Source organism: Mobula birostris, chromosome 24 (assembly GCF_030028105.1).
Source record: "Mobula birostris isolate sMobBir1 chromosome 24, sMobBir1.hap1, whole genome shotgun sequence".
Taxonomy (NCBI): Eukaryota; Metazoa; Chordata; class Chondrichthyes; order Myliobatiformes; family Myliobatidae; genus Mobula; species Mobula birostris.
The window spans coordinates 51,917,693-51,943,441 of record NC_092393.1 but is presented as its reverse complement, the minus strand read 5'-3'; the positions used below and the strand labels follow the sequence as shown (position 1 = coordinate 51,943,441).

At 41.1% G+C, this 25,749-nt stretch overlaps 1 protein-coding gene across 1 annotated transcript in view; it reads right to left on the bottom strand.

Annotated features, from left to right (window-relative positions):
• Positions 1–25,749, bottom strand: part of LOC140187263 (E3 ubiquitin-protein ligase rnf213-alpha-like) — a 261,376-nt gene that overhangs the window by 203,206 nt on the left and 32,421 nt on the right. The window contains exons 3-7 of the mRNA XM_072242396.1: positions 23,627–24,226; positions 18,490–18,743; positions 17,130–17,288; positions 12,936–13,135; positions 8,440–8,717 (exon numbers count right to left, since the gene is read on the bottom strand). Coding sequence (XP_072098497.1) covers positions 8,440–8,717; positions 12,936–13,135; positions 17,130–17,288; positions 18,490–18,743; positions 23,627–24,226 — 1,491 coding nt within the window. The remainder of the gene's footprint in view (positions 1–8,439; positions 8,718–12,935; positions 13,136–17,129; positions 17,289–18,489; positions 18,744–23,626; positions 24,227–25,749) is intronic.

Below are 25,749 nucleotides of genomic sequence, written 5' to 3'. Positions count from 1 at the left end.
AGGAGGCAGCGAGTTGGAATAAAAGGATCCTTTACTGGTTGGTTGCCAATGACTAGTAGAACCGCAGGGGTCAGTGTTGGGACCACTTTATTTTATGCTGTATAGCAACGACTTAGATGATGAAACAGATGGCTTTGTTGCCAAGTTTGCAGATGATACGAAGATTGGTGGAGGGGCAGGTAATGTTGAGGAAACAGGAAGGCTGCAGAAGGACTTGGAAAAATTAGAAAAATGGGCAAGAAAGCGGCAAATGAGATACAATGTTGGAAGATGCATGATCATGCGATTTGGTAGAAGAAATAAATGTGCAGACTATTTTCCAAACTTGGAGAAAATCCAAAAATCTAAGATGCAAAGGGACTTGGGAGTCCTTGTGCAGAACATCAAAAAGTTAACATGCAGGTAGAGTCAGTGGTGAGGAAGACAAGGTAGTTTTCTGAGGCATTCTGCCACGGAGAAAAAATGATATCCATTTTCAAACACAACATTCCTAACATGACTTACAGCATTATATCTGTCTGCGTGATGAAAAATGCCATGCATTTATACGAGAGCTTTTTCAGATAAAGGAGAACTATCCTGATATCCAATGACACCTGCTTTAAGTCTTGGTCATCAGCCATCCAATAGCAATCATGGGAAGAATCCTCATTATCAATAGTACAAACTCTTGTCAAGCTCTGCACCACCACCATCGAATCATCTCTGACAACTTTTTCTCTCACTCTCTCACCTTGTCTGCAACCACCTCAGCATGCAAAACCACAAAGTAGAAACAGGGAAAGATTATCTGACCAGCAAGTCTGGTCCACTATTAATTTAAGTTGTGACCAATCCAAATGCAAACTCAAAATCAATTTCCCACCTGCAGAGATGGTCCCCTTTCACCTCCCCCACCCCTCCTCTTGATTATCAATAATCTGCCTCAAAGGTGGTTTGCTTAGGACAGGAATCATATTAGGTTCCTTCTTCTCCAGTCCTTTATCAGTCTTACTCACCTCAGCTTCACCTATCACTTTCTAGTTATCCTCCACCTCCCTCCACCTTTTTATTCTTGTGTCTTCCCCTTTTCTTTCCAGTACTGGAGAAGGGTCTTGACCAGAAACATCGACTGTTTATTCATTTACGTAGGTGTTGCTGGATCTGCTGAGTTCCTCTGGCATTTTCTGTGTGTTTGGATTCCTTCTCCTTCTCGAGTCTGCTCTGCCATTCAAGCATAGCTGATTCATTTTCCCCTTCCTCAGCCCCACTCCCCAGCCTTTTCCCTGTAATCTTTGATGTTGTAGCCAATCAACAACCTATCAATCTCTGTCTTAAATACACCCAATAGCCTGGCCTCCACAGCCGCTTGTGGTAACAAATTCCACAAATTGTCTCGTGCAGTGCACACAGAACTGTTGATCCAGGGTTTCAGGTTTGGATAGACCCTGAAGGATTTCTGGAGGACAATGACCTCGATGTACTTCCAGGTGCTCATGACCCCTTCCGTGAACTCAAAGATATCCTCATCATGAAAGACATTCCAGTTGGCGCCATCAAAGCAGTCCTGCAGCAGGGAAACAGACTGGTTGGACCAACAGTAGACGGTTATAACTATGGCCACCTCTTGTTTCAGCTTCTGCCTGTTCATGAGCAGAAGGAGGATGGAGGAGTGGTCAGACTTTCCAAACAGTGGATGGAGGAGTGCTTTGTAAGCGTTGCAGAAGGGAGAGTAGAAGTGGTCGAGTATGCTTTCTCCCCATGTGCTCCCCTGGATGTGTTGACAAAACTGCAGAGAGACTTTAGTCAGCGATGCTCAATTAAAGTCTCCAGCAACAATGACAGCGGCCTCCAGGTATACAGTCTCCAGGGTGCTGATGGTCTCATACAGTTTCTTGAGAGCCAGGTCAGTATCAGCCTGCGGCAGAATAAACGCAGCTGTGATAATAACAGCCGTGAACTCCCGAGGCAGCCAGAATGGTCCACACAGCAGCACAAGGTACTCCAGACCTGGGGAACAAAAGGATTTGAGGGCATACACATTTCGGGGGTTGCACCAAGCATTATTGACCGTGAAGCATGCCCCACCTCCTTTACTCTTCCCAGAGAGGTTTTTACACCCATCTGCCCAAAACAGGGAGAGCCCAGAGGGCTTGATGCCGTGATCCGGTATTTCCTCCATCAACCAGGTCTCCACGAAGCACAAAACATTATATTTCTTTGTTTCCCGCTGGTAGGAGATTCTGGCTCTCAGGTCGCACAGCTTGCTGTCCAGGGACTGAACGTTAGCCAGGTGTATGCTAGGGAGCGGTGACTGATTAGCACGCTGTCTCCACCTCGCTAGGACATCGGCCCTTCTCCCTTGCCACCGGTGCCGCTTCTGAGGTAGCGACGGTGTAGTAAATGAGCCTCCCATGGATCGTGTAAGCAAGGCTTCCCCATGTAGAAAAGGCGACGCACAGTGGATAAATGCTATCTGCCTGATGTTCAGAAGAGTCAGTCAATCATATCTCATGTGACTATCAGCTTTTTGAACAAGAAATTGCAGAAATTAGCAGTACACTGTAAAGTTGGTACAGAGCTCGCAACATGGCTGCCGTATGCAGCGCCATCTTGGAATAAATGATGTGATAAATGACATGATATAATCCTGAAAGAGCAGCTTCTATTATCAGGCCATTTTGTAAAATTGTCGCATCACTGAAAGATTGAATAGCTTTTCAGGCTCTTGATGTCACAGCCACGGATTCGGCAGCGCAGCAGATTCGGCAATTGCGTTCATGAATATGCACTTATCAATTAATTATTTTATTGTGATAGTATTTAATTCCATTCATTCCATCATAGTATTTGCTGAGACTTGGACACAGCAATGCTTTGCTCCCTGCTTGCTTTCTGCCTTGTCTGAGAAATTGGACTGTCAAGTCAACTGACTCTGAAGACTAGCGGTATTCGTTTTATTCTTAGTTGTTCAGTTGCAGTGTAGTCTTCGTTTTCCATTTGAGAGCTTTAGTTAACGGCCCTGTTTAGCCTAGCACTTGTTGTTTTCTTTTCCCTTTAACACTGTTCACGTTAAAGTCTGTGAACTATCGACCTAATTCACTGTTTCTCACTCCGCACTTGGGCTATATCCGCACCAGGTGACACTTGAGTTCTCTAATCGACTGAAACGTATAAGCTAACGCTCACTCTCAGCATTACCTCAAAAAGAAGGCATGGTAGCATAGCAGTTAGCTCGAAGCTATTACAGCTCATAGCATCAGAATTTGGAGTTCAATCTCTGCATACTATGTAAGGTGTATGTACATTCTCCCTGTGGAACATGTGGGTTTTCTCTGGGTGCTCTGGTTTGCTCCAACAGTCTAAAGACGTACAGGTTAGGAAGTTACTCGGACATTGTAAATTGTCCCATGATTAGGCTACAGTTAAATCCGGGATTGTTGGGCAGTGAAGCTCAAACCACCTTTTCTCCACTGTCTCTTAAAAAATAAATAACTAAAATACTTGGCTGCCTTGAAACCTGAAGCAGTTTTCACATTCCTCAGAGTGATTGTGCATAATGGTGTCCTCTTCCAAAAAGGGCTTCATTTCATTTGTGCCAAACATACTGTGTTTTTAGGAGAGTAACTATCTTGCTCAATGATATAGTTTTCATGGAAATAAGTTCTGCCACCACAATATCTGCAATTGCTATCTTCCCCTCAAAGGAAATAGTAGATAACTTTGCCTGCTTCTTCAAATTTTCAAACCAGTCATAACCATCCATAAATAGTTCAGCACTTTCAGGAGATACAGGAGCTCTTTACCAAAACTGGGAAAAGTTGGAAATCAAACATGCTTTAAATTTCAGAGAAGATGAGGAGAGAATTGGAAAAAAACAAAAGCAATGTTTGTAACAGTGTGAGGCCAAGAACAACTGAATGACACAGGCAGAAGTAATCAATGAGAACATAGAAAGGGAGAGAAAAAAAATGAATTAATTACAAAACTTTAGTGATGCAAAACTCTGCAGATCCCAGAAATCTTAAATAAAAAGTGTTCGAAATATTCATCAGCATCTAAACGTGTGTTTTTGCGCAAAGTCAAATCAGCGAGGATTGTGCTACACAAAATACTCTGCAGGTGCTGGGGTCAAAGCAACACACACAACACGCTGAAGGAACTCAGCAGGTCGGGCAGCATCCGTGGAAACGAACAGTCAACTTTTCGGGCCGAGACCCTTTGTCAGGACTGACGAGGGAAGGGGCAGGGGCCCTATAAAGAAGGTGGGGGAAGGGTGGGAAGGAGAAGGCTGGTAGGTGCCAGGTGAAAAACCAGTAAGGGTTTTAAGGGGTGGGGGAGGTGATAGGCAGGAAAGGTGAAGAAGGAATAGGGGAAAGCACAATGGGTAGTAGAAGGATGTGGAACCATAAGGGAGGTGATAGGCAGCTGGGGGAGGGGGCAGAGTGAAATTGGGATGGGGGATTAGATTAGATTAGATTATGAGGACACACAGTCCTCTTTTATTGTCATTTAGTAATGCATGCATTAAGAAATGATACAATGTTCCTCCGATGTGATATCACAGAAACACAAGACGACGAAGACTGAAAAACTAACAAAAACCACATCATTATAACATATAGTTACAACAGTGCAACAATACCATAACTTGATGAAGAACAGGCCATGGGCACGGTAAAAAAAGTGCAAAGAGAGGGGAAGGGAATTACCAGAAATTGGAGAATTCAATGTTCACGCCAAGGGGCTGGAGACTACCCAGACGGTATATGAGGATTGTGCTTGGCAGCCCACAAGTGTCACCATACTTCCGGTGTAAACATAGCATTCCCACCACTGACTAATCCTAACTATACATCCTTTAGAATGTCAGAAGAAATCAGAACACCTTGAGGAACCGCACATGGTCACGGGGAGAAGGTACAAGCTCATTACAGAGAGTGGTGGGAGTGGTGGGAATTGAACCTCAATCAATGATCACTGGCAGTGTAATAATGTTATGCTAACCGCTATGCTACAGTGCCACCCAATGTTCAGAATAAGAGTAAACTTTACAAGTGATTAGTTTCCATCAGAACTGGCCAGTTGCAAAAGGCTGTGTATCTGAAATTGTTGAATTCAAATTAAACTCAGAAGGCTATAACATGATGAATAGGAAGACAAGAAGCTGTCCTTCAAACTTAACACCGGGCTTTGTTGGAATAACTTAAGAAGCCAAAGTCAGAGAGGTCAGAGTGGGAGTAGAATGGGGAAATGTCAGGCTGCCTGTTGTCTGGCTAATTCTGATAAAAGATCACGAATCAGTCCCATTGTGACATGTCAGTCCATGGCCTCAACTTGACAGCCCCTCAAGATGGAGGAGCAACACCTTATATTTCATCTGAGTACCCTCCAACCTGATGGCATGAATATCAATTTCTCCTTCCATTTAAAAAAAAATTCCTTCCCTTCCCATCTTCTTCTATTCCCCACTCTGGTCTCTTACCTCTTCTCACCTACCTATTACCTCCTCCTTCCCTTTCTCCTACGGTCCACTCTCCGTCTCCTATCAGATTCCTTCCTCTCCAGCCCTTTATCTTTCCCACTCACCTGGCTTCACCAATCACCTTCTAGCTAGACCTCTTTCCCTTATCCCTACCTTTTTATTCTGGTGTCTCCCCCCTTCCTTTCCAGTCCTGAAGAAGGGCCTCAACCCAAAACATTGACTTTTTATTCATTTCTAAGAAGATGCTGCTTGACCTGCTGAGTTCCTCCAGTATTTTGTGTGTGTTGCTTTGAATTTCCAGCATCTGCAAATATTCTTGTGTTCAGAGTTTTCTTTCTTGAACCTCTTTTCTCTGGCCATGGGATTGACCTTGTCACCAGCTATTGCAAATATCTACATGGAGGACTTTGAGGAGAGGGCCCTGAGTTCATCACCCATATGCCCCAAATGCTTCTTCAGATATATCGATGATACCTTCGTAGTGTGGCCTCATGGACTCCAGCCACTCCAGTAGTTCCACGACCATCAGAAACCCACTCACACTAACTTATACGTCAACAATAACAGCCACCACCGTGCCTCCCAATATAGAGCAGTTCTTTCTATGTTGATTAACCATGCAAAAACTACTTCGGACTTGGAGAGTCTCCCTGAGGAAAGAAGACGATTGTGCACAATGTTCCTTCAGAATGGATACAAGGTGAAGGAAATAAAAGGGCTGAAAGGAAAACCAGGAAACCTAACAATGAGGAGGAACCTGTCGCTACCACCTGACTTCCCTATATTTCCATGGTTTCTGGAAGGAGCGCCAGGATGCTAAAGAAATAGCAGATTAATACGATCCACAAGCCTGTAAGGAAGCTCACATCACAGTTTATGCAGGTCAAAGATGACCTGGGATTTAAGTCGGCTGGTGTTTACAGGATTCCCTGTGAATGCGGAGCAGCGTATATCGGCCTGATGGGACACATGGTAGAAACCCGCATCATGGAGCACAGGAGGTATATCCATTTGGTTTACCTGGAGAAATCAGCGGTAGCAGAACACTGCGTTCACAATGGCCATAAGATTGATTTCGACAGTACAAAGCCACTGTACCATGCCAATTGCTTTTGGGACCGCCTGGTAAAGGAAGCCATTGAAATAGAACTAGAGGAAAAGAATTTTAACAAAGATGAAGGTCCTGCTCCAAGTAAAAACTGGAATTCAATGTGAGCAAGGTGGGAGAGTGGCAACCTGATTGGAAGAGAGGGACTGACTAAGGGGGTATAAATACCACTAGACTAGACATACCCAGGCATCATTCCTGAAGGAGATGGCAGAGTTTGTCATCGAAACATCAGTTATAATCAATACCTGTATCCAGCTGAAGAGTTTATTCTGTTCTTTCCTCTTCTACACTTCAACTTCTACCTGCTTCTCCTCAGACATATCAGCAATGATTTACAAACTTTCATGCTCTCTCAGATGGTGCCATCATTAAGTGTCTTTCAGTATCACTTGAGCTACAATCCATCACAGATGCTCCCTTTATTCTCTTCACGCTTATTTTCTCAGTTTGATGAAATGTCACCAATCTGAAATGTTAATCCATTTATCCCCTCATAGATGTTATCTGACTTGCTAAGCATTTCCAGCATTCTTTTTGATTTGTTTCTGATTTTCAGTACCTGTTGTTTATTTTTACGTTCGGAAGACAAAGGCAAGCTGACTGAATGTGTAGATAGACGACTGGTGAAATTTAAAAGAGAATAGTGAAGTGAAATACTTTGCTAAAATAAGCCGGAGGCAATATCAGCTAAATACCACAGCTTTTAAAGAGAATGCAAGAACTGCAATGGGGATGCATTTATGCATTAATTCTTGAAGAGTAGCAAAACATGTTGAAGGACACAAACAAAGGTAGAAAATTTATGGTAAACCTGTATAAAACAGTGGTCAAGCCAGAAGTGACGTGCTGTGTCCAATTTTGCTCATTTAACCTTAAGAAAAATGTAAAGGACCCAAAACACTTAGCAGGATGACTCCAGTAATAAGGGGATTTTAGCTATAAAGTTTGAGCTATAATGACCCGGATCTGGGCCGTACCCTCCAAATATCCGGACCTGCCTTTCGTTTTTTTTGCATTACCTTACTTTCCCTTTTCTATTTTCTATTTATGATTTATAATTTAAATTTTTAATATTTACTATCGATTTGTACTCCAGGGAACGCAAAGTGCAGAATCAAATATCGCTGCGATGATTGTACGTTCTAGTATCAATTGTCTGGCGACAATAAAGTATAAAGTAAGTTACATTGGAAAAACTGGAATTATTTTCCCTGCAGCAAAAGAATTTGTGAGAAGATTTTACAGATATAGGATCTTAAGTGTCTAAAAATAGAAGACAGTACAAAACTCTTTGAATAACAAGTGATTCAAGAATGATATAAGGGGGTTAAGAAGAAAAATTTCTTTCCTTCTTATGATCTAGAATTCGTTGCCAATAAATGTGAGGGAATAGAATCAAGGTTTCAGATGAAAGTTGGACAATATTTGAAAGGGAATAATTTACAGGGCAATAATGAAAGATCAGGGAAATGGGAATGAAAGATGTGTTCTACTTTAATTCACTATGGATTCAGTAATCCAAATGGTTCCCTATGCCATTAAAAAAATCTATATTTTAATAGTACTACTCATAGAAATAGAAATTGTTGTTGATGTGTTCTGCTATCAAAGTAAAAGGATGTGATTCTGTTCAGGTAGAAAAAGATGAAGCACTTCAACCAGCTTTAGAATGTTAGAAACTGAAATACAGAAGCAGATATAGACCTGCTCTCCCTTTCAATAATGGCTAATTTTCCATATTAATAATATTCATTTCATGTATTATGGATTTTTCTCAACACAAGCCTCCATATTAAAAACACATAAATCATTGGTATATCGCTGATGAGAACAAGTCTCTCCAATCATTGGTCATTTTACTTACTTGTTTCTCTCCAAAGGAAAGGGAAGTCCAGGGAACTGGCTTTCTTTCAAAAACCATCGGTTTTTTATAAACTTCAAAGAAATGTTGTAGTTGTTTTAGGAAAACCTTCAGATTCCTATTGTTCCATGTTTTAAGGGTATCAAATATTGACTTCACCATGATTTCACCTGCTAGTTGTTTTCCATGTTTTATATCCCTTTCTGCACTTCTGAAGATATTCGGTAAACCCCAACCTTTTGCATTAGGCGCACATATGATATCATCGTATTGATGCCATTCTGAGTAAATCAAAAGCATTCAGTTAGAAATGAACAAATATGTAAGAATACTAAAACTGATCAGAAGTTTTCACAAGTTAAGTCTGTGTTTGTTTACTCTTTCTTTAAACAATTAAGTGGGCTTGCCATATTTTGCTCACTTTAAAGGAATTGTTCTTAATTTTTTCTCACACTCCAAAAATTAAAAAGTTTGTGCTGATAATTATGCATAAATACAGCCTCCTTTACATAGGCATGACCTGACATAGATTGGGGAAATCGCTTTGTTGAGCATCTTTGCTCCAACCACAACAAGTTTTCCCAGAGGCCAACCATTTTAATTAAAATGCCCATTCTGAAATGTCAGTCCATGCCTCCTCTACTGCCATGATGAGCCCAGTCTCAGATTGGAGGAGCAGCACTTCATATTCCGTCCGGGTAGCCTCCAAGTTGAAGGCATGAACATCCATTTTTCTAATTTCTGCTAAATCCCCTTTCCATTCCCTCTTCTTCCATTTCCTATTCTGGCTGCCTTCTCATTCCTTCTCCCAACCTGCCTGTCACATCCCCCTGATGCCCCTCCTCCTTCCCTTTTTCATGGTCCCCTCTCCTCTCTTATCAAATTCCCTTTCTTTCAGTTTTACCCTTTCCACGTATCACCTCCCAGATTTTCACTTCAACCCCTCTCCCCCAACTCCGGAGACCTTCCATGCTCAGCCACAAAACTCATAATTCCCACACCCTGCACTGCTCGGTTCTACCTCCTCCCCAAGATCATAAGCCTGACTGTCCCGGTAGACCCATAGTTTCTGCCTGCTCCTGTCCCATCGAACTTGTATCTGCCTACCCGGACTCCATTTTGTCACCCATAGTTCAGTCCCTCCCCACCTACATCTGGGATACATCCCATGCCCTCCACTTCTTCAATAACTTCCAGTTCCCTGGTCCCGACTGTTTCATTTTCACTATGGATGTCCAATCCTTATACACTTCCATTCCCATCAAGAAGGCCTCAAGGCCCCCCGCTACTTTCTGGACAATAGACCTCACCAGTTCCCCACCACCACTACCCTCCTCCGGTTGGCAGAACTGGTACTCACACTTAATAACTTCTCTTTTGGCTCTTCCCACTGTCTTCAGACCAAGGGTGTAGTTATGGGCACTCGCATGGGCCCCAGATGTGCATGCCTCTTCGTTGGTTATGTGAACAGTCTGTGCTCCAAACCTATACTGGTACTGCTCCCCAACTTTTCCTTTGCTACATTGACAAATACATTGGTGCTGCTTCCTGCACCCATGCTGAGCTCGTCAATTTCATCGACTTTACTTCAGACTTCCAGCCAGCCCTCAAATTCACTTGGTCCATCCCAGACACTTCTCTCCCCTTTCTCGATCTCTTGGTCTCCATCTCTGGAGACAGACTGTCCACTGACATCTTCTATAAGCCGACTGACTCCCATAACTACCTTGACCATACTTCTTCCCACCCTACCACATGCAAAATGCCATTCCCTATTCCCAGTTCCTCTGTCTCTGCTGCATCTGCTCCCAGTTTGAGGCTTTCCATTCCAGGACATCTCAAATGTCCTCTTTCTTTAAGGATAGTGGTTTCCCTTCTGCCATCATCAATGATGCCCTCACCTGCATCTCCTCCATTTCTGGCACTTCAGCCCTCACCCCATCCTCCCGCCACCACAACAGAGACAGAGTTCCCCTTATCCTCACCTACCACCCCACCAGCCTCCAAATCCAGCACATTATCCTCCACAACTTCCGCCACCTTCAACAGGACCCCACCACTAAGCACACCTTTCCCTCTCCACCCCTCTCAGCTTTCCGCAGGGATCGTTCCCTCTGCAACTCCCTGGTCCACACGTCCCTCCCCACGGATCTCCCCCCTGACACTTATCCCTGTAACAGCAAGTGCTACACCTGTCCCTACACCTCCTCTCTTGCCACCATTCAGGGCCCCAAACAGTCCTTCCAGGTGAGGCAACACTTCACTTGTGAGTCTGTTGGGTGTTGGGGTCATCTATTGCATCAGGTGCTCCCAGTGCGGCCTCCTCTACATCGGTGAAACCCGACGCAGATTGGGGGACCGCTTCGTTGAGCACCTCCGCTCCATCCGCCACAACAGACAGGATCTCCCGGTTGCCACCCACTTCAACTCTGTTTCACATTCGGATATGTCCATACATGGCATCCTCTACTGCCACAATGAGGCTAAACTCAGGTTGGAGGAGCAACACCTCATATACCGTCTGGGTATTCTCCAGCTCCCTGGTATGAACATTGAATTCTCCAACTTCCAGCAATTCTCTCCCCCTCCCCCAGCTGCCTATCACCTCCCTCATGGTTCTGCCTCCTTCTACTACCCATTGTGCTTTCCCCTATTCCTTCACCTTTCCTGCCTATCCCCTCCCCCACCCCTTTACCTTTCCCCTTACTGGTTTTTCACCTGGCACCTACCAGCCTTCTCCTTCCCACCCTCCCTCCACCTTCTTTGTAGGGCCTCCCTCTTCAGTCCTGACGAAGGGTTCCAGCCCAAAACGTTGACTGATCGTTTCCACTGATGCCACCCGACCTGCTGAGTTCCTCCAGTGTGTTGTGAGTGTTGCTTTGACCCCGGCATCTGCAGAGTATTTTGTTTACCTCTCCCCCACCCACCTACCTTCCCCTTCACCTGGCTTCACTTGTCACCTTCTAGTTCGTCCTCCTTCCCCTCTCCCGAAGCCTTCTTATTCTGGCTTCTTCACTCTTCCTTCCCAGTATTGATGAAGGGTCTCAGTCTGAAACATTGACTCGATTCCTTTCCATAGATGCTGCCTGACCTGCTGAGTCCCTCCAGCATTTTGTATCAAAGACAAGACAGTAAGGGTTGTATAGGGATTGGGAGAATGATATCTGCATAATAAAGTATCTGAGAAAGGAGTTACCGAGGTCACATTTTGTTGCTGCAATCCTACCTTGGAATCAGAAAGTACAGAAGTAAGAGCCCACACCAGGTAATTCCAGTAAATAAAAAATGGAGTTTAGACACAATTCTAGATTGTCTTCTAGTGCAGTGCTGAAATCCAGGGTGTCCTGATGTGCCTTTATACCCTATGGTTTGTGGAAACTCAAAACCATGTACTGTATGTATTAGTCATTGTATAATTTAGTATGAAGATGGAACCAAGTGAGTATGGCTGCTCAGGCCTTTAAGTCTGCAAGACCGCAGTCAAATTATTCTTTAAAGGTTAACTTTTAAGATGTGAAAATCACCATCTGAAAAGTGGAGAGAAGCAAAGAGAAAGAAAAGACAGTGACAAACAGCAAAACAAACATACAGGTTGAGCAACCCTCGTCTGAAATGCTTGGGGCTAGAAGTACTTTAGATTTTGTATTTTGGAATATTTGCATCTACATAATGAGAGAGCTTGGGGTTGGGACCCAGGTCTAAACACGAAATCCATTTCCATTACACTGGCGCTAACAAGGCGCCAATCAGGGTAGGTGAGATCACTTCTCCAAACTGACTGTGGTGCGCAGAGACCTGCCCATCACCTGGGAACCTTCCCACTGCCTTGTGGCATTTTCCATCTGTGGTGTCATATCAGCGCTCAAAACTGTTTCAGATTTTGGATTTTCAGTTAAAGGGTGCTCTACCTTTACTAGGAGATAGCAGTCAAACTTTGAAACATTTGAGATACAAGGGAAGGGGAAAAGATGAACCTTTTGCACAAATCACAACAGGCCTGTGGGGAAATGTATTATAATTCAGGTTTCCTGATTTTGTTTTTGATCTGCATTAATAGCAAAAAGATCTGTTAGAAAAGCAGTCCAAGCTTCACAGGATCAAAATATATGTACTTTTATTCAAGCCAAATCAGACTATCACACCTCAACTATAGAACATAGCATGAGAAATTATGCAGGATGTCTATTACATACTACTCTCTTCTCCAAAGTAACTTCAAAACTGTAATGAGTAAAAACACTGACATATTCAAGGTAATAGGCACAGAGGAACAGTATGCAATTTAGTGAAAGATCACGGCATATTGAGATTGAAATATGAATTGAGAGGGTCAAAATATCAAGAGATGACTGCATATGCCAACTTTAAGAACAAAGGGTGTTTTAAATTTCTATTTCCTTGTGTAAGTGTAAATATTGGACAGTAATATAGTATCATTTTGAAGATGAGACTGGTTATAAAATTACTGGTAAGAAATTTAATTGTGCTTAGCTACTTACCACTTTCAGAAAGCAAATCTTTTTTTATATGTAAGCAGCGGTTCACAACACAATCATTTGGCCCATCCGACTTATAAATGGATTCAAACACTAATCCATTGTCATTTACAACTGCATACTTATAAGGATGCACTTTTCCAATGATGTTTTTATGAGCGTAAAGGCATCCCTCAATGAAGTATCCATGTTCTCCTAAACTCCTGTTGATGCGAAGCAAAAATTTCAAAATAATTGGCCTAAATAAGCTATTAATGTAAACATAAACAAACCCTTTATTGGAGTTACAAGTATAAAACAGAAAGCAATAAAAGATTAGACTGCACAGAGCAAGTATCCAAATATTTAGGTGAGTGTGAGCATATGATAGAGACAAATTGCTCTTTTTGACCTTAGCGCTTAGTACTTTGAAATTAAGGCAGCAAATGTTTTGAAATATAGTTAATTTTTCTATATTTCAATTAAAAATAAATTATTGTGCTTTCTTAAATGGTTCAGTTATTGTAATTTATTTTTACTTTTCCAGTATCATCCATTTAATGTGTTAAGTATATCCTAGATCCAGTAATATCAATGCTCAGTGGCTGGTCAGAAAGATAATTTTTGGTCTACAAACCAGGACAACAGTGTGCACTGTTAAATGTGATATACAGTGGTGCTAGAAAATTTGTGAACCCTGTAGAATTTTCTCTATTTCTGCATAAATATGACCTAAAATGTGATCAGATCTTCACGCAAGAACTAAAACTAGATAAAGGGAAGACAATTTAATAAATAACACAAAAATATTATACTTGTTCATTTAAAAACACAAACACCAGGAAATCTGCAGATGCTGGAAATTCAAGCAACACACACAAAATGCTGGTGGAACGCAGCAGGCCAGGCAGCATCTATAGGAAGAGGTACAGTCGACGTTTCGGGCCAAGACCCTTCGTCAGGACTTGCTCATTTATTTGTTGAGAAAAATGATCCAATATTACATGTATTTGTTGGAAAATGTCAGCAACTTGGTGATCTGGTTAGCCTAACAATCAGTAATATAGACAATACAAGATTGGATGAAGGGTGTTGTAACATGGTGCCCAGAAATCATATATTTAAGCAAAGTCAATATGGTTTTATGAACATGAAATTAATGTTTGACAGAGCTTGAAGATGTAACAAGCATTCCAAACAAATGGGTTTTCAGAAGGAATTTGATCAGATTTGGTATCTGAGGTTTGGAACAATGGGTCAGATGGAACTGACTGACAGAAACAGTTCAGCCAAATGTAAAAGTCTAACATTCACCATCCAGTTCAGACTTGGGACATGAACAGGCTGAGGAGCGAAACTAATAAGAACTGACACTACATTGAAAGGCATCACCAATTCTGAAAAAAGGTAAGGTGTCCTTGGTATTTCACTTTAAACTTGTTAATTAATTGCTGGCAGTCTTTTTTTTTAACTTAAGCTTCATTTTACTCAACTGCTTCCTGCATTCCACAACTCTTTTAGTCTCTAACTTCCATACAAGCAAAGCCAAGTCTGAGATAAGCTGGTCAGAATCCAGTGCAGATGATGTGTTTCTCACCCAATGCACTTACCATTAAAACAAGCAATTGAGCATCCAGTGTACTAAGGAGAAAGGCTGAACATACTTTAACTCCACCCAGCAGTTGGCTAACATACAAATGGCAAATTTACTCATTTGTGGAACTGAGACTGGAATAGGTAAGTTGATTTAAATATGTTTTAATTATCTGTCAGCATTTTAAAGTATATATTTATTTGCATTTCAAATACGAATAACATTTTTGCAACTATTTAGATTGCTTTTAACCATCTTTATCAAAGGCATTTAAAAACAGTACAAAAGCTTTAAACAGTAGGCTGTCAAAGGTAGACTAAATGCTCCAGAGATGTACACCACCTGAAACCTTCTTGCTACTCTTTTGACCATCCACTCTGGAAAGGTTAAGTCCCGGCAGATAGGCAACATGAGCAAGTCTAGACAGCAATTAATTCTGAAAATCTACTTTGTGTTCCCTCTCACACTGAAACCCTCTCGCTGCCCCCCCCTCTGTGAGGAGTTCAGTGAAACCCTCTCTCACTGCTCCCCCCATGATCTCTGCTGTCCTTCGACTCTTTGAAAATGTGCTCGCCCAGACCTGCTACCACAGCACAGGAGTTCACTGAACATCTATTTCATTATTTTAACAAGGACTGAGAAATAGTAAACCAACGAAACAGAGTTTGAGTCACCAGTTTGTGTTTGGAATGGCAGGTTACATTTGTGAAGTGCCTCAAGGATTATCAGCTGAGCCTCAGCATACTGCCAATATGTATCCCTGTAGATGCTTGCAAGTTTTGAACTTTATCACAAGCATATCCAATGTGGAAATCTCAAACTTGTTGACAGATCCAAAGATGGCTAACATATAACTATACAGTTGGCCCTCCTTATCCGCGAGTTCCGCATGCGCGAATTCAACCAACCACGAATCGAGAAAACCCAGAAGTGCTCTTCCAGCACTTGTTGTTCAAACATGTACAGACTTTTTTTTTCTTGTCATTATTCCCTAAACAATGAAGTATAACAACTATTTTACATAGTATTTACATTGTATTAGGTGTTATAAGTTATCTAGAGATGATTTAAAGTATTCCGGAGCATGTGCGTAGGTTACCATGGATCAGGACCGAAAAAAACCGGAAGTTCTTAGTAAGTCAGATCAGGTACATCCGGTATTATTTAGTATCAGTTAGTCAAACGTTTGTCTTAGTATATAGTATATATATTATCTTTCTATGCATATAAAACACTCTTAAGAAACGTATGTTTCAGCGCCAGGCTCGGGAACGGAAATTCCCGAGTTCGATCCAGTGACAGACCGCTCCTGAGCGCTCTCGATCCCTGCCGGGTTGATGAGAAGGATCAAAAACCCAAAACCCAATAATTAAACCACTGCGTTGCTTAGTAATAACTGTAGCTTTAATCAGGGCAGGGCTTTTCTCACTTTATCCTTTAAAATTGTTCCAATCGTTGACTGACTGTAGCCTAATGCTTTCCCAATGACCGATGGTGTTTCACCTCCTTCCGATCGCTTTATTATTTCCACTTTATTTTAAATCGCGATCGTGATTATTTTCGTGAACAGAAACACTGTGGATTCAAAGCTCTGCCGCCGGGTCCTAATATCCACCACACTGAGACTAGTGAAATAAGGTTCGGGGTTCCGCTGGGTCCTAAGGTCCACCGCATTTAGACAGATTGAATAAGGGACTTGAGCATCCGCGTTTTTTGGTATCCGCGAGGGGTCCCGGAACCAATCCCTCACTGATAAGGAGGGCCGACTGTACTATGTCAAATTAATGAAATTCCACGTGAAAATCTGTTCAAGAATCCTCTATCAGCCATTTCATTTCAAAAGAGAAAACAATAGCTGCAAGCACAAAAGGTCAGAATTACGCTGTTTTAAAGTTCAAAGTATATTTATTATCAAAGTATGTATACTATATACAACCTTGAGATTCGTTTCTTTTACAGGCAGCCACAAAACAAAGAAACCCAATAGAACCCATTATAAAAAACCGTCAAACACCCAATTGTGCAGGAAAAGAAAATAATTAATTTATCTCTGAGATCAATTTTAATTAGAAATTATTTTATATTTAATAGCTTTAATATGTGAATTCATTTCTAATAGTTTTTTTGAATGCTTATGAAGATCAGTAACATTCTGAAGCATTCTAAAGTCTTGATGGTTTGACAGATAACTAAGCTGTGAAGATGTGTTTTTTCCTCGCTGCTAAAGGCTTTCTCAGTACTTCCCAGTCAAGGCTAAGCAACAAGGTCACTGCAAAGCTCTGTTGCTCTCGTAGCTCTAGGATACTCTTGACTGGCAAATTTAACCTTTTCGTGTGAATCAGATAAATGTGAGTGTTGTGTATTCTGCAGAAAACTTGTGTATTCTGCAGAACCACTGGCAATTAAATGGAAGACAATTTTCACGTTGATGTCTTTTCAGAAACAATTCTCAGCTTAATTGATGATAACATAAGATCAAACATGACAAAAGCAGTTCTTTCAGTGGGGTTGTGTAATGCAAGGCTAAATGTGCAAATATATTCTTCATTATTCTAACATTCAAGATAAATGCAAGCAAAAACAAAACATTGCTTGAAAACTTTTAACCAAATGTAAAAACTTACTTGATTTTAGTCATTTCACATACGTTTGTGCCCCAGTCTTGAGCAAGACTCCCAGATCTTATAAATACTTTATCTTTATCTGGATTGAATGTAAAATCCTTTGACAATATTGCATGGAAGTAAACAGAAACAGTTTCTTCAGGTTTTAAAGCTGTGTAACTGTAGATTTAAAACAACATTATTAAAACAAATACACAATGATCCTTGGGAAGTCTGAAATATGTGGTGTTTCATATTAGAATTATCTCACCTTTATACAACTTGCATTCCATTTATAACAGTATTTTAATACAAGAAATATAACTGATATTATATAACCATATAACCATATAACAATTACAGCACGGAAACAGGCCATCTCGGCCCTTCTAGTCCGTGCTGAAACCTTACTCTCACCTAGTCCCACCGACCTGCACTCAGCCCATAACCCTCCATTCCTTTCCTGTCCATATAACTATCCAATTTACATTTAAATGACAACATTGAACCTGCCTCAACCACTTCTGCTGGAAGCTCATTCCACACAGCTACCACTCTCTGAGTAAAGAAGTTCTCCCTCATGTTACCCCTAAACTTTTGCCCTTTAACTCTCAACTCATGTCCTCTTGTTTGAATCTTCCCCACTCTCAATGGAAAAAGCCTATCCATGTCAACTCTATCTATCCCCCTCATAATGTTAAATACCTCTATCAAGTCCCCCCTCAACCTTCTATGCTTCAAAGAATAAAGACCCAACTTGTTCAACCTTTCTCTGTAACTTAGGTGATGAAACCCCAAAAATCAACTGTCTAAACTCTATTGGTCATATTTGTACCAAATTTTCAGAGTGGTAAGCAACAGGTAAGACTAGAATTCTTTTAGCTGGGAACAGTCATATTTTAATGAACAAATAGCAGTTTCACATGATAAAGACATATTAAACAGAGAGGATGGCTGTAACAACCAGTGAAGGAAATGAAAGAAAGCAGATGTAACTAAAGTGAACAAAAAGAGCTGATGAGATGCTGCTCACAATAAAGCAAGAATTAATAAATTAAATGGGTCAGCTGTAGGCACACACGTATGGAAAAATAAATTAAACAAAACTACAAAGGCTGAAACACATGAGAGAAAAGAAATGGGTAGCCCAGAAAGAAGGAAAATTATAAGAGAAAAAACAAAGTGCAGAAATTTCCCTCATATGCTTTCTACTGACAAATGTGTAATCACACTAACACAACCTGACTTTAAAAACGTCTACTAATCAAACTTCAAGACAACAGTATTCATGATTATTCAGCCAGCTAAAGCCTAGCAAACTTAGCAACTGAATCTCTCTCATGACTTCAAATACATGATATCTCATTCGTGTTTTCCCCACCTTGGTTCAGAAGGCTTTTCTTTTGATTGTTTTTCTTGTTGCTGTTTTTCCTTCCAGCTTAATGGGTTTTTATCTTCATCAGCACTTTTGTTGCTTGCTGTTGAGGCAGTCAATTGGCTGTTACTTTTCTGTTCTGGGCTTTCTAATGGATTTTCAGCCCATTTTTGTTCCATTGTTTTGGAATCATGCCCCAGTCCTTTCTTCTCACTCTTCTGAATGGGATTTTTTTTATCATCTGTTCCTGAATATCCACCCTAGAGGGCACCAAAGACAAGAAAAGTAACTTGAAAATCTCTGCCTTCAATGTTTTCAAACTTACATTTTACTTTTTATTTGTTATTTAGAGATACAGCGCAGAACAGGCCCTTCTGGCCCAATGAGCTGTGCCACCCAGCACCCCACCAATGTAACACTAGCCTAATCACAGGATAATTTACAATGACCAATTAACCTCCTAACTGGTACGTCTTTCAACTGTGGGAGGAAACCAAAGCACCCAAAGTAAACCCACGCAGTCTCAGACAGGAAGTACAAACTCCTTACAGACAGTACCAGAATGGAGATCTGAACTCCAATGCCACAAACCGTAATTGTGTCACACTAAATGCTATGCCACCTTTTTATACTGTAATCAGTTGCTTTATCTGTCTGTCACTTGAGTTCCCGAAAGTAAATTGGTTTATTATTGTCATACATACCAGGGTACAGTGAACATATTTGTTTCAAATATTTGTTATGTACGCCATCCATACAGATCACTTCATTACATTGAGGCAGTACAAGGGAAAATAATACAATGCAAAATAAAGTGTTACAGTTTCAGAGAAAATGCAGGGCAGGCAAATAATTAAGGTGCAAGGATATAACAGGGTAGATTGCGAGGTCGAGAGGTAATCTCATCATACTATCAGAATCAGATTTAATATAACTGGCATATGTTGTGAAATATGTTGTGTTGAGATAGCAGTACATTGCAATACATAATTATAAAAACATGAATTATAATAAATATACATAAAAATTAAATACTGTAAGAAGTGGAAAAGAGAGCAAAAAGTCTGAGGTAGAGTACATGGGTCCCTTATTAATTCAGAAATCTGATGGCGTATAGAAAGAAGCTGTTCCTGAAACATTGAATGTGTGTCTTCAGGCTCCTGTACCTCCTCCTTGATGGTAGTAATGAGAACAGGGCATGTCCTGGGTGATGGGGGTCCCTAATCATGGATGCTGCCTTCCTTGAGGCATTGTCTTTTAAAGGTGTCCTCAGTGCTGAGGAGGCAGGTACCACTATAGAGCTGGTTGTTTTTACAACTTTGTGTAGCTCTTTCAAACCCTGTGCAGTGGTCCTCCCTCCATGCCAGATGGTGATGCAACCAGTTAGTATGCTCTCTATGGTACATTTGGAGAAACTTGCAAGAACCTTTGGTGATATACCAAGACTCCACAATCTATAATGAAGTATAGCTGCTGTCATGCCTTCTTCACAATTGCATCCATATGTTGGGCCTAGGATAGATCTTCAGAGGTGTTGATAACCACAAACATGAAACAGCTCACCCCTTCCATGCCAGATCCCTTGATGTAGACTGGTGTGTGTTCCCTTGACTTCCCCTTCCTGAAGTCCACAATCTCCTTGGTTTTACTGACATTGAGCAACGCCACTCAACCAGCTGACCAATCTCAATCCTGTACGCCTCCTCATCACCATCTAAAATTCTGCCAACAACAGATGTGTCTTCCGCAAATTTATAGATGCTGTTTGTGCTGTGCCTAGCTACACAGTCAGAGGTGGAGAGCAATAGACTAAGTGTGCATCCTTGAGATGTGCCAGTGTTGACTGTCAGCAAGGAGGAGATGTTATTTCTGATCTGCATTGACTGTGGCCTCCCAATGAGGAAGTCACAGATCCAGAGGGGGTACAGAGGCCAAGGTTTTGTAGCTTGTTGATTAAATCTGAGGGTATGATCGTGTTGAACACTGAGTTGTAATTAATAACAGCAGCTTGATGTAGGTATTGCCAGGGAATCGTTCAATACTTTTGCAGCAACATGTTAAAAATTGTCCAAGAACCTGATGGACAGGTTTTTGTATCTTCTGCTCAACGGGGGTGGAGCAGGGCAGGGAGATAACAGAGTGTCCAGGGTAGGTGGGGTCTGTTGGCTACCTTATCAAGGCAACAAAAGGGGTAGACGGAGTCCATGGAAGGGAACCTGGTTTCTGTGCAGCAAGTTAGGACGTTTTTCATTGAGCATAGGAAAATGTGTTGGCACGTGGCCAAGTGGTTAAGGCATTCGTCTAGTGATTTGAAGGTCGCTAGTTTGAGCCTTGGCTGAGGCAGTGTGTGTCCTTGAGCAAGGCACTTAACCACACATTGCTCTGCGACGACACCGGTGCCAAGCTGTATGGGTCCTAATGCCCTTCTCTTGGACAACATCGGTGGCGTGGAGAAGGGAGACTTGCAGCATGGGCAACTGCTGGTCTTCCATACAACCTTGCCCAGGCCTGCCCCCTGGAAACCTTCCAAGGCGCAAATCTATGGTCTCATGAGGCTAACAGATGCCTATATATATAGGAGAATGAGGGGTGATCTTATAGAGGTGTATAGACTTATGAAGGGCATATATGAGGTAATTGAGCAGTCTTTGCCCCAGGATTGGGAAATCAAGAAACAGAAAGCAGAGGTTTCAGGTGAGAAGGTGGCGATTTGACAGGAACCTAAGGTGCAGTGTTATCATGCAGTGAGTGGTCAGTATATGGAACGAGCTGTCAGAGGAAGAGGTTGAGGCAGGAAGATTAATATTTAAAAGGCACTTAGATAGATAAATGGATGGGGAAGGTTTAGAGAGATACGAGCCAAAAGCGGGTGAGCGGAACTAGCTTAGATGTGAATCTAAATTACATGAACCAAATGGGTCAAAGGGCCTGTTTTCATTGTGCCTCCTTTCATTAGGTAGGAGGAGGAAGCTAGAGCTGAGTGGTGGATGGAGTTAATGGTAATACAATTTTTCATGAGAAAACATTAGCTTCACTAGAGGATTCTTAAACAGAAACCACCAAACACAGCAATCACATGCAATATTCCAGTTAAGGTCTGACCAAGGTTTTATAAAGTTAGAGTATGATCTCCTATTTCTGTATTCAGTGCTCCAACTAGTGGGCCTGCATGCCATATTCCTTTCTAACCATGTTAACCATTTTTGTTGTCACTAAAGGATCTATTCCAAGAGCTATTTGTTCCTCTACACGCCCTAAGAGCCTTCCATTCATCGTGTATGTCCCAGCCTCATTAGTGGTCCCAAAATGAACTACCTCATATTTGTCTGAATTAAAGCTCCATCTGCTACTTTTCAGCCCTGTTCTCCAACACATCACTATTTCCCCACAACCTATGACTACCTTCCATACAATCAACAAATTCCACCAATCATTATGTCATCCATGAACTTACTGATCATGCCTCTCACATCTACAACTAAATCCAAGTAATTCAGGTACATTACAAACAGCAAGGGTGCCAGCAGGAATGGGAGCAGCATGAGTCACAGGCATCCAACCCTGTACCATTACTTCTCCTGTTGCCAACACAAGTGGGTTGAAATTATACTAGAGTTAAACAAATCACACCTGGAATGTTGTTAGGGGAGAGTACATTTTCCTTCATTGTTAGGTAACTGCTGCTGGTCAGCCAATTAACATTAAAAAGATAAATTTGGGATCTGCTGGGGAAATATTCAAATAACATAGAACAGTACAAGGGCAGGCCCGACAGTCCACAATGTTGTGCCGAACCAATTAAATTAGTAATCAAGTGACTAATAAATCTCTTCTGCCTACACAATGTCCATATCCTTCCATTTCCATCATATTCATGTGTCTAGCTAAACGTCTCTTAAAAGTCTCTAATAGTTCTGCCTCTACCACCACCTCAGACAGCGCATTCCAGACATCTACCACTCTGTGTAAAGAAAAACTTGCCCCTCACAGCTCCTTTGAAATTACCACCCCCCCCCACACACACACACCCCTTAATTGCATGCCCTCTGGTATTAGAGATTTCAACCTTTGTAACAAGGTATTATCTGTTTACTCTACAGTATTTATGGCTCTCATAATCCTATAAACCTCTATCAGATGCCCCCTCAGACTCTGCAGCTCCAGAGAAAACAACACAAAGCTGTCCAACCATTTATTTTAACACATGCCCTCTAATCCAGACAACACTCTGATAAACCTGTTCTGCACCTTCTCCAAAGCCTAGGCACTATTATGGGGGACCAGAACTGTTTACAACATTCCAGATGTGGCCTACTAGAGTTTTATAAAGCTGCAACATCACTCCCTGACTTTGGAACACAATGCCTCAACTAATAAGATCAAGCATGCCATTTGCACTCTTAAACACCCTATCAACCTGTGTAGCCACCTTCAGGGTGCCGTGAACTTAGACCCCAAGATACCTCTGCTTATCATTACTGTTAATAGTGTACTGTCTCCATGCATTTGATCTACCAAGGTGCAATACTTCACATTTGGTCAGGTTAATCTCCATCTGCAATGTCTCCAACCATATCAGCAACTGATCTATATCCCATTGTATACTTTGTTAGGATTCTATGCTATCCACAACACCACTAATCATCATATCATCTGCAACTTCTGAAGATCAGAAAGAACGGCTTTCACTTCCTGATCTGTGGTAACTGGCAAGACAGTGATGGGATAAGCTCTAGTAAGATAGGTGAGAACTTCTCCTATTGGTCCATGCAATCAGAAGATTAGATTTGCTCATCAATAACCTGCCAATAATCATTGGATAGTACTGTATGTTTTATATTTTCTTGTGTTATATAAGTAAAATTATCCTCCTGCGTGAATAGTAGATTAGGTGATACAGCAAAACGTAACTGGCATTCCTCGAGCATGCCTCACCAAAGATAAGATGAAAAGAGAATATATTCTCCATTGAGACATCTGGACAGCTCAAAACATAAGACATTGCAGAATATTGTTCTTCTCATTTTTGAAACTTTTTATCATGCTTTTTGCAATTATATTAGGTTACTGTTAATGTTTTAAAATGGCATCATTTTAAAACGTAGTATCGTGATAAAGACAACTTATAAATACATGTTATTACCTTGAGTGGAGTGGTTTCCTTCTTCTTCAGGTCCCGTTGACTGGGAAACTTTTTATCACTGGATCTTGTATTGCTCTGTTCTGCTTTACCATTAGCTTCTGATTTGCCTAGATTACCTTTCTTTGCAAATTTAATCTCATCATTGCCACTCCTTTGTTTTTCTGTGGCTAAAATTCTATCTCCCATTGATTTGGTTGATTTGTTCTTATAAGGGTCAGGCACTGGATTCTCTACAGTAGCTCTGGCACCATGATCTTTGTCCTCAGTAGGTATAATGTCATGTTCGGGTGATACTAAACTTTGATTTGCACCAAGTTTGACTGGAGTGTAACTACCTGGCACTTGATCCTTTTGTGTTGATCTGGGATCGAGTCCATCACCCATAGCACCCTGTATATCAGCATTTTCACTGGTAGATTTTAGGTCATGGGTCCCATCATAAGCAACAGCAGAAAAACCATAACTTTCATTTCCAACTTTGAGTTGCACTGGTTTAGTGCCTGTATGATCACTTTCCGAATACAACCGGTCGTGCTCAGAAGTGGAAGTAGTTTCTTTACATGTATCAGCTGCACTCTGTTTCTTCTGTCCTTTTCCTCTCTGTTTTTAAAAGAAAGATATAACAGTCTGAATATACCAATGATTGCAAATTAGTTAGTCTCCTGGATTTTAAAATTCCACTCTTCCTTCCATCACTCAGCTGCAAAAAATAAACTTTTCCAACAATATTTTTGATTTAAAAACTACACAAATTAAACAGTGTAAAATGTTTGTATTTAGTGCATCTTTGATGCCACCATTATGCAAACAAGATATCTGGATATACTGTGAATATTTTTCCATTTTGCTCCAGTCCTTTATTTTGATAACTTTGTTGTACAACTTCAAGAATACAAAAAACTTTGGACAAGATTTGAGTGAATAATCCATACGTAATTTGCAGAGCTTATATTTACTGTCCAATTGCAATTTATTTGAAAGAAACAAGAGTTTCAATACATTGTTAAGTACCTGACCATCAATGTTGCTTGTGAATAGGTAGATGAGGTATTGTTGAATTCTAAACATAAAAGTTTATTCAATGCTAATTTCAAATTTAAAGTAAATTTATTATCAAAGTGCATATATGATCCAAAATACTACTTGAGATTCATTTTCTTGTCAGCATTTATAGGGAAAAAAGAAAAAAAATTGCTTTATTATAAATAGAAATCTAGTAATTCAATTTTTCAATTGAATAATCCCATTTTAATTTTTTTAATCTGGGCATCACTGGGAAGGTCAGTAGTATTGCCCAACCTAACTGCCTTTAACTTGCTTGGCCATTTAAGACAGTGGTCCCCAACCACCGGGATGCATAGCATGTGCTACTGGGCCGCGAGGAAACGATATGATTTGCGATATGAGTCAGTTGCATCTTTCCTCATTCCCTGTCACGCACACTGTTGAACTTGAACACATGCAAGGTCATTACCCACGCGTCATCCATGTCAGGCGGGAAGGAGATCAACTCCTCGAGCTTGCAAATGACGGCGGGCTGAAAAGGATGTTTGACATAACATCTCTGCCGGCATTCTGGATCAAAGTCATGGCTAAATATCCTGAGATAGCCACGGAAGCACTGAAAACATTGCTTCCATTTCCAACATATCTCTGCGAAGCAGGGTTTTCTGCAATGAATGCAACGAAAACTAAATCGCAGAATAGACTGGACATAAGGAACCTCCTTCGAGTATCGCTGTCTCCCATCACCCCTCGATAGGACCATCTTGTTGCAGGAAAACAAGCCCAGGGCTCCCACTGATTCAGCAATATTGGTGTGTTGCAATGATTTTATATGTTCATATGAGGAAAGTATGCGCTGTGTTTAATAACCAAATGTTACTTAAAATGTTATGATGCAATTGACTTATAATTGACATATCACTATATTCATGCAAGGAAAATATGCGCTGTGTGTTTAATATTAAATTCATTAGACAAACCCTTTTAGAAATGAAATTGAGTGTATTAGCCACTTATAAGTAACTTATAGTTGACTTATCATCTATATTCCGGTCCGGTCGTGATTAACAACCCCCCCCCCCACTAGGGTTGCCAACTGTCCCATATTTGCCGGGACA